Raw genomic sequence first — 14,796 nt, forward strand, 5'->3', positions numbered from 1 at the left:
TTTATTTACCTGGTATCGATTGGCACATCAGCACTGAGAATTTATTCCAAGTGTAACTGCATCAGTTTGTGACTCCGTAGTTAATATGAGCTGTGACCACAGTTTGTCACGTGGAGCAAGGACTGTATATAAAAAACCTGCATACATGTGTGCAAAAGGAGGATTGATACAACTGGCGATCTGTATCTATTATGTATCTGGAGGCTGATGTTTAATTGTGGAATCATATTGAAATAGTGTTACACTGAATATAGGTTATCAGATACACCTTCTGCAGGGGTGTATCTACTTTGACCTTTGCAAAAACCAATACGGAACCAGCTTATATGTATTTTACTTTGTACTGTGTGTGATTTATTTTTATTTTATTCCTTGTCTTTTTATGCTCATATAATAAATTGTCGATTTAGCGCTCCTTGTCTGGATTCAGTCATAAATTTAATTTTATGATACTATTGGGATTACTGTTAGTATATTTTTATACATCCATTTAGTGACGTTTTATCCAGGTTTACGTATTTCTGGTTGTTTAGATGTGTTTACAGATATAACACTCTTTAGGAGCAGCTTATCCATAGACATTTATTCGACACTAAGTTTTATTCTTCACATGCGCCTGAATTATATGTGCAAAGCAAACATATATATCTTTTTTGTCTTACTAATAAGCATTGGACATCCAATGAGAGGATTACTTACCTGAGATAGTCTCCAGTCAATAATACTCCTATTACACCAGAGATAAAACCCGGGTTATTGCAGGGTTAACCCGGGTAGCTCCTTGGTGTAAAAGGGGACAGGGTTGGATTCCCGGGTCGAGTGACCCGGCAATCCAACCCAGGTAACTTGCAGGGTTTAACACGGGAATGACTCGTGAAACCCTGCAGTGTAAACAGTGCGATGCGGGTCACGATGACCTTGCTTCAGTGGCGCTTGGAGATGTCGTCATCTCCAAGCGTCCACTTCTACGCAGGAAGAGCTGAGTCACTGCAGACTCGGGAATATCCTGGGTCGGCGCAGACTAAATTCCGGGTCTGATCCGATTTGGAACCCTGTTCCAACCTCCTGGTCAGACCCAGAATTTAGGTATAAAAGCGGTATTAGAGATACTGTATAGAATAGTGCTAGACTATAAAGGATTCAAAATAACCCCTTGGTCCTGAAATCTTAGTACTTGTATAAGGGGCACACACAAATATCAAATCAATTGTTTCAAGGATGATCTTAGGGGATGCAGTCGGGATGCTGACGGTCTAAATGCCTACTGTCGGCATCCCGACTGTCTAATTCCGGCAAGTGTCTAATGACCGGCATCGAAATCCTGATGCCTGTCATTAGACCTACGCTGGGAGCCTGACACCTGGCTTACTGATCGAAGGTAAGCCGGGCTCTGGGCGCGGACAGTGACGTGGGGGGGAGGGTTAGGTTAGGGGCTCCTGGGGGGGACTTAGGGTTGGGCAACCCCCCCGGGAGGTTAGGGTTAGGCAAGGGGAAGGGGGAAGTTAGGGTTAGGCACCCCCGGGGGGGATGTTAGGGTTAGGCACCCACCTGGGAGACTTAGGGTTAGGCTGCGGGGAAGGGGGGTTAGGTTTAGGCACTTAGAGGGGGGTTAGGGTTAGGCATTTGGGGGGGAGGTTAGGGTTAGGCACTTGGGGGGGAGGTTAGGTTTAGGCACCCCTAAGGGAGGGTTGGGGTTAGGGGGGGGTTATGTTAGTAAATAGAAAAAAAGCTAACATGTCGGGATCTTCACTGCCATGTGGCCGGCGGTAAATCATACTGATCCCGATCTTAGTGCTCATTAGGTAATAATTAAAAAGTGGGAGGCACATATAGAAACCATTGTAATTCCTACACCGTTCACCTGATTTGGATGTAATTACCCTCAAATTAAATCTGAAAGTCTGCAGTTAAAGCACATCTTGTTTGTTTCATTTCAAAGACATTGTGGTGGCGATTAGAGGCCAAAATATGAAAACTGTCAATGTCCCAATATTTATACACCTGACTGTAAATCATCAGAAATATGCATATATTTCACTCCAAATTGTAACAGTTCTGAGTTGATACATTTGTGTACATTTACGATAGTCTATAAAGCCTGCATAATATGCACTGATTGCCTATAGTAATACTGTTTGTTTTTTTATGAATGAGATTATGTGTGATTACTTAGTCATACCCAATCTATGCACGTGCACTTTATTTCTTGCTTCTGAGTGGAGCTGATGCAATGTGGTTTGATATATAAACAGATTGGTTGGAAATTATAAGCCCAAAGGCATCACACTGATTGCCACAATCAGCACGTGCACATTATAAGATCTTATGTTGCCATACAGAACTGTTACAATTTGGTGTGAAATACATGCACATTTGTGATGCAAAATAAGGGACTGGCGCCCACCCTACCCCTCTCACAGCTTTCCTCCATCACAAAGCTCTCCCCCCAGCTCTACCTACATCACACAGCTCTCCCATCCCACATTCTTGAGACAGCCAGGGTTACAGAAAGTTTTCTGGCACACAGTTGTCTGGGGATACTGACAATTAGACAGCAGCGCAGGCGCATTGCTAGAACTTGGAACAATCAGCTCGGAGTCCTGGTGGTGCATGCAATCACGGTGTGCAGTGCTCGCTGCTCAGTCACTTCACATCTTACCAGAGCCAGGTTTAGACTGTTTTTGGGCCCTATGTGAGATAGTGGCTTGGGGCCCCCTCTGTCCGAGTACAAACCACTGGCTATAAATGTATTTGTCACACACTATTTGACTGTGTGTGTGTGTGTATATATATATATATATATATATATATATATATATATATATATAGTTATATACACACATATCACTCTCACTGTATGTTTCTTATTGTGCTACGCATCCTCCCCTCATGTGGAATGGACATATATACTGTATTGTACCCATGACCTCACTGTCCTTACTATGCTACCTTTTCCCAGATTTGCCTTTTATTCTCCCCTTGTGTGACTACTTCATCTACTGTGCTCCCCCAGCGTCCCTACAAAATGTAGCTAACTTACCGTTCTTTCCCTCACTTCGGCTGCTCTCTTTGGACAGGCGGCAGTGGTGTGATGTCATCACCTCACCATGATATGCAGATACCATTGGCTCAGTGAGGGATGACTGTGATGGAGGCCTCCGGGGATCCAATGTGCTGCAATGAGCGAGGCGCCACGCCGGGCGCTTATGAAGGAAGTTCCCTGAGCAGCAGCTGAGAAGGAAAGTGTGGGACAGATCTTTGCAGAAGGTCCCGGGGAGGGGCCATTCACAGTGAATTAGAGCCCCCGGGTAATTAGTATACACCTGCTGCCGGAATTTCTCCTCCTCGCTGATGGTGGCAGCAGGCAGCATCATTAGGGTTTGCCGGCGCCGGGACTTAGGCAGTTGCATAGTGGGTAAGCCGGCTCTGCAGATGTGTACGTGAGGAGGGTAGTATATGCCCCCTGGCTGCGGATATCACCACCGGGCGGCGCCCCCCCCTTCGACCAGCGCCCCTGGCGAGTGCCATCCTGGCCAATGGGTAGATACGCCCCTGCCTAATGAGCACTAAGATCATCCTTGAAACAATTGATTTGATATTTGTGTGTGCCCCGTATGCAAGTACTAGGGTTTCAGGACCAAGGGGTTATTTTGAATCTTTTATAGCCTAGCACAGGGGTTCCCAAACTTTTTTGACTCACGGCGCCCTAGAGTATCAACATTGTTTTCATGGCACCCCTAAGCCAAAAGTTTGTTATTGAGAAATTCAGAAAATATGTAGTAAAGAAGTAAAGTGAAGTAAATTGTGTTTACCTGTCATCCTTAGGTTCAGTTATGTGGTGGTGGACAGGTTTGCGCTTCTTTTTGTCCACATATTTACATTACATTGACCATAAATAATTTGATTTGGTGCTGGACCACCAACCTGAGGCACCCCTGCAAGTGTCCCGAGGCACTCCAGGGTGCCACGTCACACAGTTTGGGCCTAGCACTATTCTATATCTCTAATTGACTGGCCACTATCTCAGGTGAGTAATGCTCTCATTGGATGTCCAATGTTTATTAGTAAGACATCTAAAAGCAGAAACAAAAACCTGAGTAATGTGCCACTCACTCTGTTGTTTCAAAGAGTGAACTGTTCTCAATCAATCTCTCACTCCTCATAGATGGCCATTCAGCCAAGTGAGGAGCAGCAGAGTTGGGAGTAGCAGTTCTGTCTCCCTGACTATCCTGATACTTCTCTTTGCAAGTTATTTATTTGTTCCATGTATAATATTGTATATACAAACTTGTTGCATTGTATATGATGCTACTTAAGCCTTAGATATAAAACTGATACCACTTAATACTTCGCCAGTATATAAAAACTCAGGACTGTATGTATACAGACTCCAATTAGTAAACACTTTTAAAACTCTACAGTGGTAATCCAAATTTATATTAACAGTTTGATTATGCTATTGCTGTCTTTAGTTTTAAACCTAGACCAATCTATTTCCTGCTTTTTCATTTATGTAAATTGTCTTATCTAATATACGTGTGACTCCAATACACAGGCTCAGGATTGCTAGGTAGTGTCCGTGGAAAAAACAGCAGGCTCTGTTTAACAGTTACTGGAAGGAGATTAAGACAAAAGAACTTTGCAATGACATCACTGAGAGAACTCACAGCTAGAAGGTGCTGTTCCCAAATGTGCAGGGGACTCCAGCTCAGACCTTCTACCAGGAATCATGCTCCTTTAGTTACACTAATGGGGAGCAGCTAAAGAATATGATTATGATCATACTACTCATGGATCTAAACACATTGATTATGTATATCCACAAGTGTTTTGCTCAGTGATTTACAGGCTTTTATGTAATACTTAGGCCCTCATTCAGAGCCGTACGCTCTGAGCAGAGCGCACGCTCTGAATGAGGGCCGGCCTCCATTTTCATGGAGCGTCCTCCTGGACGCTCGTATAGCTGTGGGTCACCACCCACAGGCTATACGAGCGTGCATTGTGATGGTCGCGATGGTCGAGACCATCGCGACCATCGAATTTGCGAGCCGGAGCCTGCGGTTGAGGTTTTCAACCGCAAGCTCCGGAGTGATTTTGGCTCTATCAGAGCCAAAATCACTCCCACTGACATCACTAGTGATGTCAGTGGGCCGGCTTCTGACGGGAGGCGTTCCTGTGGGAACGCCCCCGTCAGGGAGGCACGCCCCCGGCACGCCCACCAAAGGGGGCGTGCTGTCAATCAACATTGACAGCACGCCCCCTTTGATCGGACACAACGAGCGAAGGACTTTCCTTCGCTCGTCGCGTCTGGCGCATACGCACGATGGAGCTCCCTCCGTCGTGCGCATGCTCAGTCCATAACATCGACCCACTTGCGAGCGGACAGCCGCTCGCGAGTGGGTCTGAATCAGGCCCCTAGTCAGCTTCATAATATTCCAGATAGTGCAGAGAGCCCACTAGTAACCGTGTCCAAAAAAATACGCTCCCTGCTGATTTTGATGTTCAATCCGAGGCTATCTGGCATCTACTAGTAGCCTCACATGGTATTGTATGCCACACATGATAAAGATCTAGTCAATTCCACTCATTTTGCTATCAATATTGCAATTGTTTTGAGGCCACACATGCTATGTGTCATACATTCACACAGATGTATTACTTTCACGGCATGATGGGCCATCTTTAAACGCACCATCCATCGCAACATCAAAGCTTGCATCGGCCCTATGACAGGTGCAATTTCTCTTCCTGAACATGACGTTCTGTATCAGCACTACTGCATCTTTAGGTGCAGCTGCTGTCAATGACACGCCCGCGTTACCTACCAAGAATGCCAACTGACATTCAAGTCTTTTGCGTCCAAATATGATCTGTGACTCCGAGCGCTAAACCATCGGGACACATGTGCAGTGCATCCCAAACGCCTGCGCAGACATAAACCATTGGCTGCTTGCATCTGACATCACCACTGCGTCCACCTTCGAATCAGACCCAGAGTGTATTTTATTTCCGGCATTGGCTAATTTACTAACTGATATCAATCGACCTATTATTATTCTGCTTTAAAATTATTGCAATTAAATAAAAATAAAATATTATTATTCAGAAAATGGGATATACTGATTACCAGTACTGTATTATGGAGGCAGCTGTGCATTGCTCAGCCTACCTGGTGATACTAGCCCAGAGCAGAAATGGCCACTTAACACTTCGCTGGCCAGTGTCTGCAGTACTGCACATGTGCAATAGGGCTGATAGCACAGATTGGAGGTTCAGTTCTAATAATTAGGTAACATATATTATAACAACATTATTATTTAACTTTAAAAAAATATTTTTTAATACACAAATACATAAAAAAATGTACTCCAAAAATATAAGAAGAATATTTACTCAATAATTTAGCTCTGTTAATACAATTGTGAGAGAGCAATGACGATACTACTGTAGTTAAATAAACTTCCCCATATAAGCTTAGTTGTGTAGGGCAATGGGATAACTCTCATTTTAGCCAACAATAGGGCTCTACGCACTTTCATAAAGACCCCGTATTCTTTTTAGATAATTATACAATTAAAAACAATGCTGTCACATCTTTTTACATAAATATCAATTATTGTTGTCAAATCCTGTTGTATAGACAATTTCAGAATCTTCACGCTGTTTTAAAGCATTAAAGTATTGCTTTATAATCATCATTTATTTTTATTCAGAAGAAAATGATTAGAAAGCTTTGTCATATTTACTTCTAAAACCCTGAGATAAATAAAGCACATTGACAATAGGTTTGAAATGTAAACAGTTACCATGTTAAGGACAACATACTAATCTTCTTTCTGAATGCTGCAGGCTGGACATGCTAATTGTATACCATGGACTTGTTTCCAGTGTCTTGGCAACTAAAGGTGTTAGCCTACTTAGCAGCTTTATGTGTTTAGTGGAATAAGCGGACAGTAGTTTCTAGCAATGCACAGAATAGTCATCACATGAAGCCTTTCCTGTCCTTTCACTGAGATATATCTGCATAAGGATGACTACTTGTTACTCCTTCAGTGGTCGGCTATAGATGACTGGGACTGCAGAGCACAGAGGCTACAAAGCATCTTCAGGACATGCCCTATCTGGCCCACACAGCAAACCTTCAACTTGCAGGATTATTTTTTGCTACAGTGGGCTGGGTTTTAGGTTCCGTTACCACAGGGCTCGTGCAATGGAGAGTATGGTACGTGGCCAACACCACCATTGTTACTTCTGGAATTGCTTGGATAGGCATCTGGAGGACTTGCTTCTTCAGTCAAGTTTTGGTGTCTCCAAACCTAAAAACCATGTACTGCCAAGAATTCAGTGTGACGGACTCCTTCGTACCACGGGAAATATTTGTTGCACAAGGCCTCATGTTAGTGGCCATGATCCTTGGGGCAATGGGGAAAGCTGCGTGTGCCTTCGGACTAAAGAATATTTATCAGGGATCAAGCCATGTATCCATCATCCCTTATTGGCTTACTACAGGAGGATCTTTGTATATACTCTCCAGCATCTCTATTCTTATATCTGTGGCCTGGAACATGTACTCAGTTGTCAATAATAGCACTATATCCTTTCCAAGTACATTCAATATGCCATCCAGTCCTCAGAAGCAGGAGGTTGGAGCTGGAATTTCCCTGGGGATTGTCTCTGCCATTGTGCTTTTCATAAGTGGGATATTTTTCTTTTGCTACAAGCTTCCTCTGTTTCTTGACCACAGAATATATCCTATAAGTTTGGAGGACTCTGTATTGTCTGACAGCCTTAGTGCGACATCAGGGGTTACAGGGTTGTCTGGAAGTTTTGTCTCAATGAAAAGTTCTGCTAATCCATTATCAAACTGTGAAGGGATCCAGAATGAGGCATTTATTTGGGAAATAGAGGAAAACCTATGACTATATACCTAATAATTTATATCTCACACCTTTGTTCACTGCAGAATAATAATTGAACAACCAGTCATGGTCATAGTTATGTGTCTTTTAAGTGCAGGCAAAAAATCAATGAGGTAACCAATGGAATTGTATTTATCATAAAGGATTCTTTTTATTATATGATATACTTTATTGTTTATATCATGTAGAATATGTCATGTTAATCTACATAGAGATAATTTGTATATGATACAGATACATTTCAACACATAAACATGCATGTTACTATAACCATGCTTCTACGTACTGACTATTCAATGCATTTACTTGATTGACATTAACTTATCAAAAATATAATTTAATTGGCTTATGTATAAGGCAATGGTGACAGTAATTGAGTTTATTATTCAGTAATTTATGCTATAGAAAGGCAATAAAATAAATTCTGTTTTCTATTATTTGAAATTCAGGTCAACATGCTGAATACGGCAAAGTACATTATATTCATAATGCCTGATTTAGCATATTATAATTAATAAATGACTGTTTTTCTTCATTTTGCAGGTCTAATATTTCATACAAGTTTTACTAACACTTTACTTTTTACAATTTAATGCTTGCTATATATATATAGCCCAGCAAGTACAGCAAAGGCAGTGACCTACCATTCTATAGGACACTGCTGATGGATTGTTCACATGTTCACACCTGGAGAGATACACAGGTTCTGTTAGGGTGTATTAATAATGGGATACAAAGATCACACACTAGTACATTGTGCATAACTAAAAAGGAGTAAGGAGGTTTTAGCTTAAAAACTCCATTGTCAATAGACCCAAAAATAATTAAATTTTTTAATGTCTAATATTTATTTCTAATAAGTAATGTCTGCATCACTAAGGTCTGGTGTACTGTAAAATAATGCTATCGCTTTATTTTTAAAAGGATATCAATGGATCAAGGGCAGCATGGTTAGCACAGTGGTTAGCATTATTGCCTCACCATCCTGTGGTCCTGATTCAGCTTTGGACGAAATTGCAAAGCTGCTCGCAAGCATCACGCTGCCTGCTGCATTACTTATCTGAGCTGCGTTGTCCATACTTGTAGGTTAATTGGCTTCTAACAACAAATGAAGCATTTTTCCATGTGATAAGACAAATAGATTGTAAGACCCTATGGGTCAGGGACTGATGTGAAAGACTGAAATATTCTCTGTACAGCGCTACAGAATATGGTGCTGATTCAGAGTTGAAAGTAAAGAAAAAAAGTAAGTAACCATGTTGTACGGCAGAGAGATTACAATGTGCGGAGAGATTTAGCCAGCAGTGATTGTATCTCATCTGATACATTGGATGAGACAAAACAGATCCCATGTACAGTGCACTGTTTGAAATTTAAAAAAAAATAAACAAATAAGAAATCCAAATCCTCAACCAACCCCAGTGCTGGTTCCAACATAATAGGGAGGTTGCAAGTGTGAGGTCTCCTTGGTATTATGAAAACCAGCCACCCAGTGTTCCCCTCATCTCAGAGACACAGACCATGTGCTGAATAGTGGTGGGGTTCTTCTCTACCCTCCTAGGCTGCAGGGTTTGGAGTAATTAACCAGACTCAGACCCCTGGAGCGGGAAAGTTTGCAATTTAGAAGCAATTTATACTCAATTTAAACTACTCATATGTATCCATGATTATGGTTTTATTTATTGCTGTATGTTAACATTCATGAGCTGAAAAAGAAATGCATCTTGTCCCATTGTGTCAGCAGTTGTGTTAACCCCCCAAAAAAAGGCTTGTGACCACCATTAATATGTTCCAGCTTTAAAATGATACTCTACTTCACCAAACAAGTCATAAAGTTTAGTACAAATTAAGTTGTTATGTCTACTACAAGCATTTGTACATGTTATTATAATCCATACGGATGTCTTACAATTCATGCTATAATGGTTAGTTCTTCAGGGATCGAGACTAAACCCCCAATTAGTCAATGCTAATGTATTGATAGCACTGACTGGATGGCTGCTGTTCACAGTTTTGCCAGTTAGTGGGAGGGAGACAATCATGAATTCCACTTTAAAAAGAACGCTCTAGCTCACTAGAGCTTACAATCTAAAATATTTTTCAAAAGATACTTTAAAATAAAACAATTATATTATAACTACAGTTTCAGCACTTTTCCAAAATGTCACTTTTAGTATAAACCAAGAAATAAGGAAAATTATAAAATATAATCATTACTCACTTCTCTCTGTGTATCCAATGTCAGCACATGGTACTCACCTGTGGATATACTTACTGTAAATACCCCTAGTTGACATAGGAGAGCCTGCAAATATCCAGGGGATATATTTACTAAAGTGCTGGTTTTTAGAAGGGGAGATGTTGCCCACAGCAACCAATTAGATTTTAGCTATTATTTTCTAGAAGGTGCTAGATAAATAAGTAGAATCTGATTGGTTGCTATGGGCAACATCTCCACATCTAAAAACCTGCAGTTTAGTAAATATACCCTCAGGTGTCTGCTAGCAGGCTGCATCATTCTGCTGCATGAAAAAGCACCTGAACCAGTATACAAACTATCATATATCATATATATATATTTGTAAATCAGCATATATACTGACAAATACTAACTCTAAAACCATTATAGGTTTAAGTAAACATGTAGACTTCTATGGAAAAAAAATGCATTTTTAAAGCAAACCTAATTGTGCATCCTCCCAAGGCTTGCTGTAGAAATAGCTGCCTCCGGCTCATTACAGTCACTCCCCTGTGTGTTAGATTAACTTACCTGTATTATATTACATATAAATGCTGCTAAGAGTATTATGCACATATTTTCTATTGTGTTTAGTACTGTATGTTCTTATTAGTGTATACAGTGTGATCCTGCTATTTGGTTTGTATCTTAAACTTGTATCCAGGCACCAGACTAAGGTGATAAAAGTGTAGCATTTCACACCATAAGTGCTCTAGTGTAGTCCAATTAAAATACAATGAATAAAAATAAAGTATTAATTGCTTAATGTTATGTATGGTATTCTGTATGCACTGTTTCCCTACTCTGCAACAATGTATCTATTTATTTTGAACTATTCTGCCCTTAGAAATACATTTGCATTGTATGTGACATCTAGCACTAGTGTGGGTACTGTCTGGCATGTAGTGTATTCATCTTCCGCTGAATAGGAAATTCCTCTGACTGCTTGGAGACCTTATAATAGAAAAAGCATGTGAGCAAACTATGCGCATAAAGGCTCTTATTGTATTTACCATTTTTATTGTCAAATATTAACATGTGGGAAATAAGAATTCCATCAGTTGTGACTTTATATAGCATATTATATGCCTCTACAGATACTATAGATAAAGCTGCAATTATTTACATCCTATACATTTTCTGAAAACAAATAAAAACAAAATATCTGGATTAATAAAAGACCTATAAAACAGCCTATGTTGAAATTTTATTCCTTATGCAGAATAAATTACTTTTATCTTAAAATGTCATGGTATAACAATGAAATGTAAGAATAATAATTGGTTGCCTATGGCCATTTTAATTCAGACTCCTGAGTGAAATGGAATTGTGAGACAATAAATACACTTCCACCTGCTAGCAGAAAAAATCCACCCACCCATCCAGTATACATTGCATCGCCAAATTCCCCACGGGGAATGCCTTTAGGGATGTTGTGATCCCAAAACTTTATCAGTGCATCATAAGCAACGTAGCATACCGAGAAGAATGTCAGCGCACCCGCCACTGCAAAGAAGACTCCTCCAAGGACAGCTAGTATCTTCTTGACATGTCTTTCTGTGTCATCAAGACATTTCACGCAAGTCAGTGCTGGTATGGAGGTTATAAATCCCAAGGCCCCAATGACCACTGATAGGCAAACAAGGACACGACCCATTCGGATTTGATGCGGAAGATGGAGGGGAATCCGATATTCTTGACATACAGTTAAACCCAGATCTTGAACAACACATGTTTCCCACAAACCAAGCATGTAGTTTTCATTGACAAGCAGGCCTGAGGAAAAAGTCAACCAACGAGGAATGAATAAGGCCACCAGGCAGCACACGTAACCAGTGAGCGAGAGGAACAGGCCTGCAAGTTCAGCGAAGCAGAGCCCTGCCTCCATTTTAACTCCCTGTCACTCTCGATTGCCCGTCTATACTTCGGGAGAAGGAGCTGTAAGTAAAGACTTCTTCTATACAGGGAGCTAGCTTTGAAATACCAGTCGGTAGGCAGCTTTGAATAAATCAATGCTTTTTAGTTTGCTTGTGAGGGCCTATTGTTCTTTTGAAATCTATTCTCAGTATACTGTAGGTCAGTAGTTTATTAAAAAAAAAAAAAAAAGTAGCCAATGAAAATGTATTGTATTCTTCTGAAAAAGATCATAGGACCAGATTAAATGATCTTCCCACTTGGCTGAAAAGAGAAAGGCACAATCTGGGACTTGAGCATGTTTTTGAAGAATAATTCTTCATGTACTGGGCGACAGTTTCTACTAAAGTAACCATTATGTGCAGTCAGCTTACAGGCAGATCAGAACGAACAGTGTGTACCACTCAGAGAATCAAAGGGAACATCAGAACAGTTCCTTTTTTTTGATCACACCATAAGTTATTAAAAAAAATAAAACTAAAATTTGATGTTTAAATTCAATATTTTTTGCATTTGGGAATTTTTATGTAAAAATAATCAAAAGTTTTGCTGAAAAAAAATAGAAGTATTCTAATTCCTTCATGTGCAGTACCTGGGCAGGAACAGCTCTTACACATACTGTACTGTATATAATATTTGTTTACAAAAGTAGTAATACATTTTAAATTACTAATAATAATCTCTTCATGGACTTTCCTGTGTTTTATTAATAACCTTGTTTAGTTATTCTATATCTTTTCGTTCTAATTACTTGTTACGGGTTGTGTACGGGAACCCAGCGGTCAGGATGACAGCGGTCAAAATACAGACAGCGGCATCCCAACAGTCAGAATCCCGACAGAATTAGGTAAGTAACCCTAACCCTTACCCTACCGATAACCCTAACCCACCTTTCCCGCAGCTGCACTCTAACCCTCCCCTCCCGCAGCCTATCCCTAACCCAAGTGTATAACCCTAATCCTAAACCTAACCCTAATACTCACCGTTGGGATGTCAGTGGTTGGATTTCTGGAGCCGGGATTCGAACTAGGTAACTTTGTGGTACACAGATTCCTTGATCCTGCACTGTTGCGCCCAGATATGGTGAAGGTGGATTTCTGTTTCATCACTGGCAAATGTCAGACATGGAATCCACCATGATATAGAGTAGAATCCAAGTCAGCTGTAAATGCTCCTAAATTGTGTGCGTGTAACTAAATGCAGATATTAGCCTGTATGCAGGTTTGTATGTATCTCAGTGGCTGGATCCCACCATCTGTACCTTGGTTTCATAGCTGTTATCATTATTAGTGTGCATATGCACACTAGGGATTATCCTTGGTAGAAAAGATCTGTCTAAAAGCAGGTTATTCCATCGGCACACCTCACTTATCTTAGCCTACGTGTGAATGCCCCATTACCACCAAGTTACGTCCTTTCAGCCACAAGAATGGAGATGTGACTGAGCTGCATACGTTTGACTCCTTTACATGCACAGAGCAAAAACATGCAAGATACTGTATGTACACAAATTGACTTACATGTACATCAGCCCCAGTGGGTAAAGCACTGACTGAACAAACTGAGGGTAAAGCACTGACTTATATTCAACTGTGCATCAGCCCCAGTAAGTAAAGCACTAACTGAACAAAATGGCCTTATGCTGGCCATACACGGGACGATTGATCACACAATTTGGGCAGTTTCTACAGGTTGGACAGATCATTCTTATGAAAATATGTGTATATTGTGTCTTCTGCGACCCCGATGCGCGTCCCCGCCGTCGTCTAGTTGGATCACAGATCAGATGGTTTTGCAGAGAGATCTCAACTGATCGTGTACGAATTGACACACATTATGTGATGTGATTGATCAAATCGTATGGTCTTATGTGAAATAGTTACATTTTAAATACAAATCGTCCTGTATCTGAAGGGAAATCGTACAACTGATCTGACCAACTTTTGAATCTCACCGTGTATGGCCACCTTTAGAATCATTAACTCTCTCCTAGACGGATGTAGTCAGCTAAATGCCGATGCTGATATCCCGACAAGAGAGTTAAGATAGGCGTCGAAAAACCGACACCTATCTTAATCCCGACGCCGGAAAGCAGACGGACGGATACCTGAACGAGGTAAATCCAGGGTGCCCGTCCTCTTAGCCACGGGGGGGAGGGTTAGGATTAGGCAGTTAGCATTAGGTTTTGGGCGGGGAGGTTAGGGTTAGGCACCACTGGGGGGGTTAAGTTTAGGCACTAAAGGCGGTGGGTTAGGTTTAGGCACAAAGGAGGGGGGACTTAGGTTCAGGAACTACCGGGGAGGGTTATGGTGTGGGGTGGGGGGGTTAGGCTACCAGAAAGGAGGGTTAGGGTTAGGGGGGGATGGTACGTATACTTACGCGACCCCTGTAGGGATACCAACCATCGGGATGCCGCTGTCGGTATTCTGACAGAAGGCATCCTTACAGCGGGCATATCATACCGATTCCCTCCTAGGTTGTTTCAGCCCTTTGCCTGGATCTTTTTTTCTCTGCTTGGGCCCTCTGCAGGCTCAAAGAAGACTGAAGGTATTTAAAATACTAAGCCAGGGATTCCCAAACTTGGTCCACAAGGAACCCTAATGGTTCAGGTTTCAATGATACCCATGATATAGCACAGGTGAATTAATTAGTACAGTACCTTAGTCATTTTGATTTAACCATCTGTGCAAAGTCATGGATATCCTTAAAACAAAGACTGTTAGG

The 14,796-nt window shown here is 41.2% G+C and overlaps 2 protein-coding genes across 2 annotated transcripts; one reads left to right on the forward strand and one right to left on the reverse strand.

The window, feature by feature from the left end:
• Positions 1–7,031: 7,031 nt before the first annotated feature.
• On the forward strand, positions 7,032–8,454 carry LOC148539298 (claudin-34-like). Its single transcript, XM_088451549.1, has one exon. The coding sequence runs from the start codon at positions 7,113–7,115 to the stop codon at positions 7,917–7,919; it is 807 nt and encodes a 268-aa protein (XP_088307675.1). The 5' UTR covers positions 7,032–7,112; the 3' UTR covers positions 7,920–8,454.
• Positions 8,455–11,160: 2,706 nt separating this feature from the next.
• Positions 11,161–12,118, reverse strand: LOC148539299 (claudin-22-like). Its single transcript, XM_088451550.1, has one exon. It carries the CDS (start codon positions 12,044–12,046, stop codon positions 11,447–11,449), a length of 600 nt encoding a protein of 199 aa, XP_088307676.1. The 5' UTR covers positions 12,047–12,118; the 3' UTR covers positions 11,161–11,446.
• Between the last annotated feature and the right edge of the window lie 2,678 nt (positions 12,119–14,796).

This window comes from Taudactylus pleione, unplaced genomic scaffold (assembly GCF_031769625.1).
Source record: "Taudactylus pleione unplaced genomic scaffold, aTauple2 ptg000026l, whole genome shotgun sequence".
NCBI classification, from domain to species: Eukaryota; Metazoa; Chordata; class Amphibia; order Anura; family Myobatrachidae; genus Taudactylus; species Taudactylus pleione.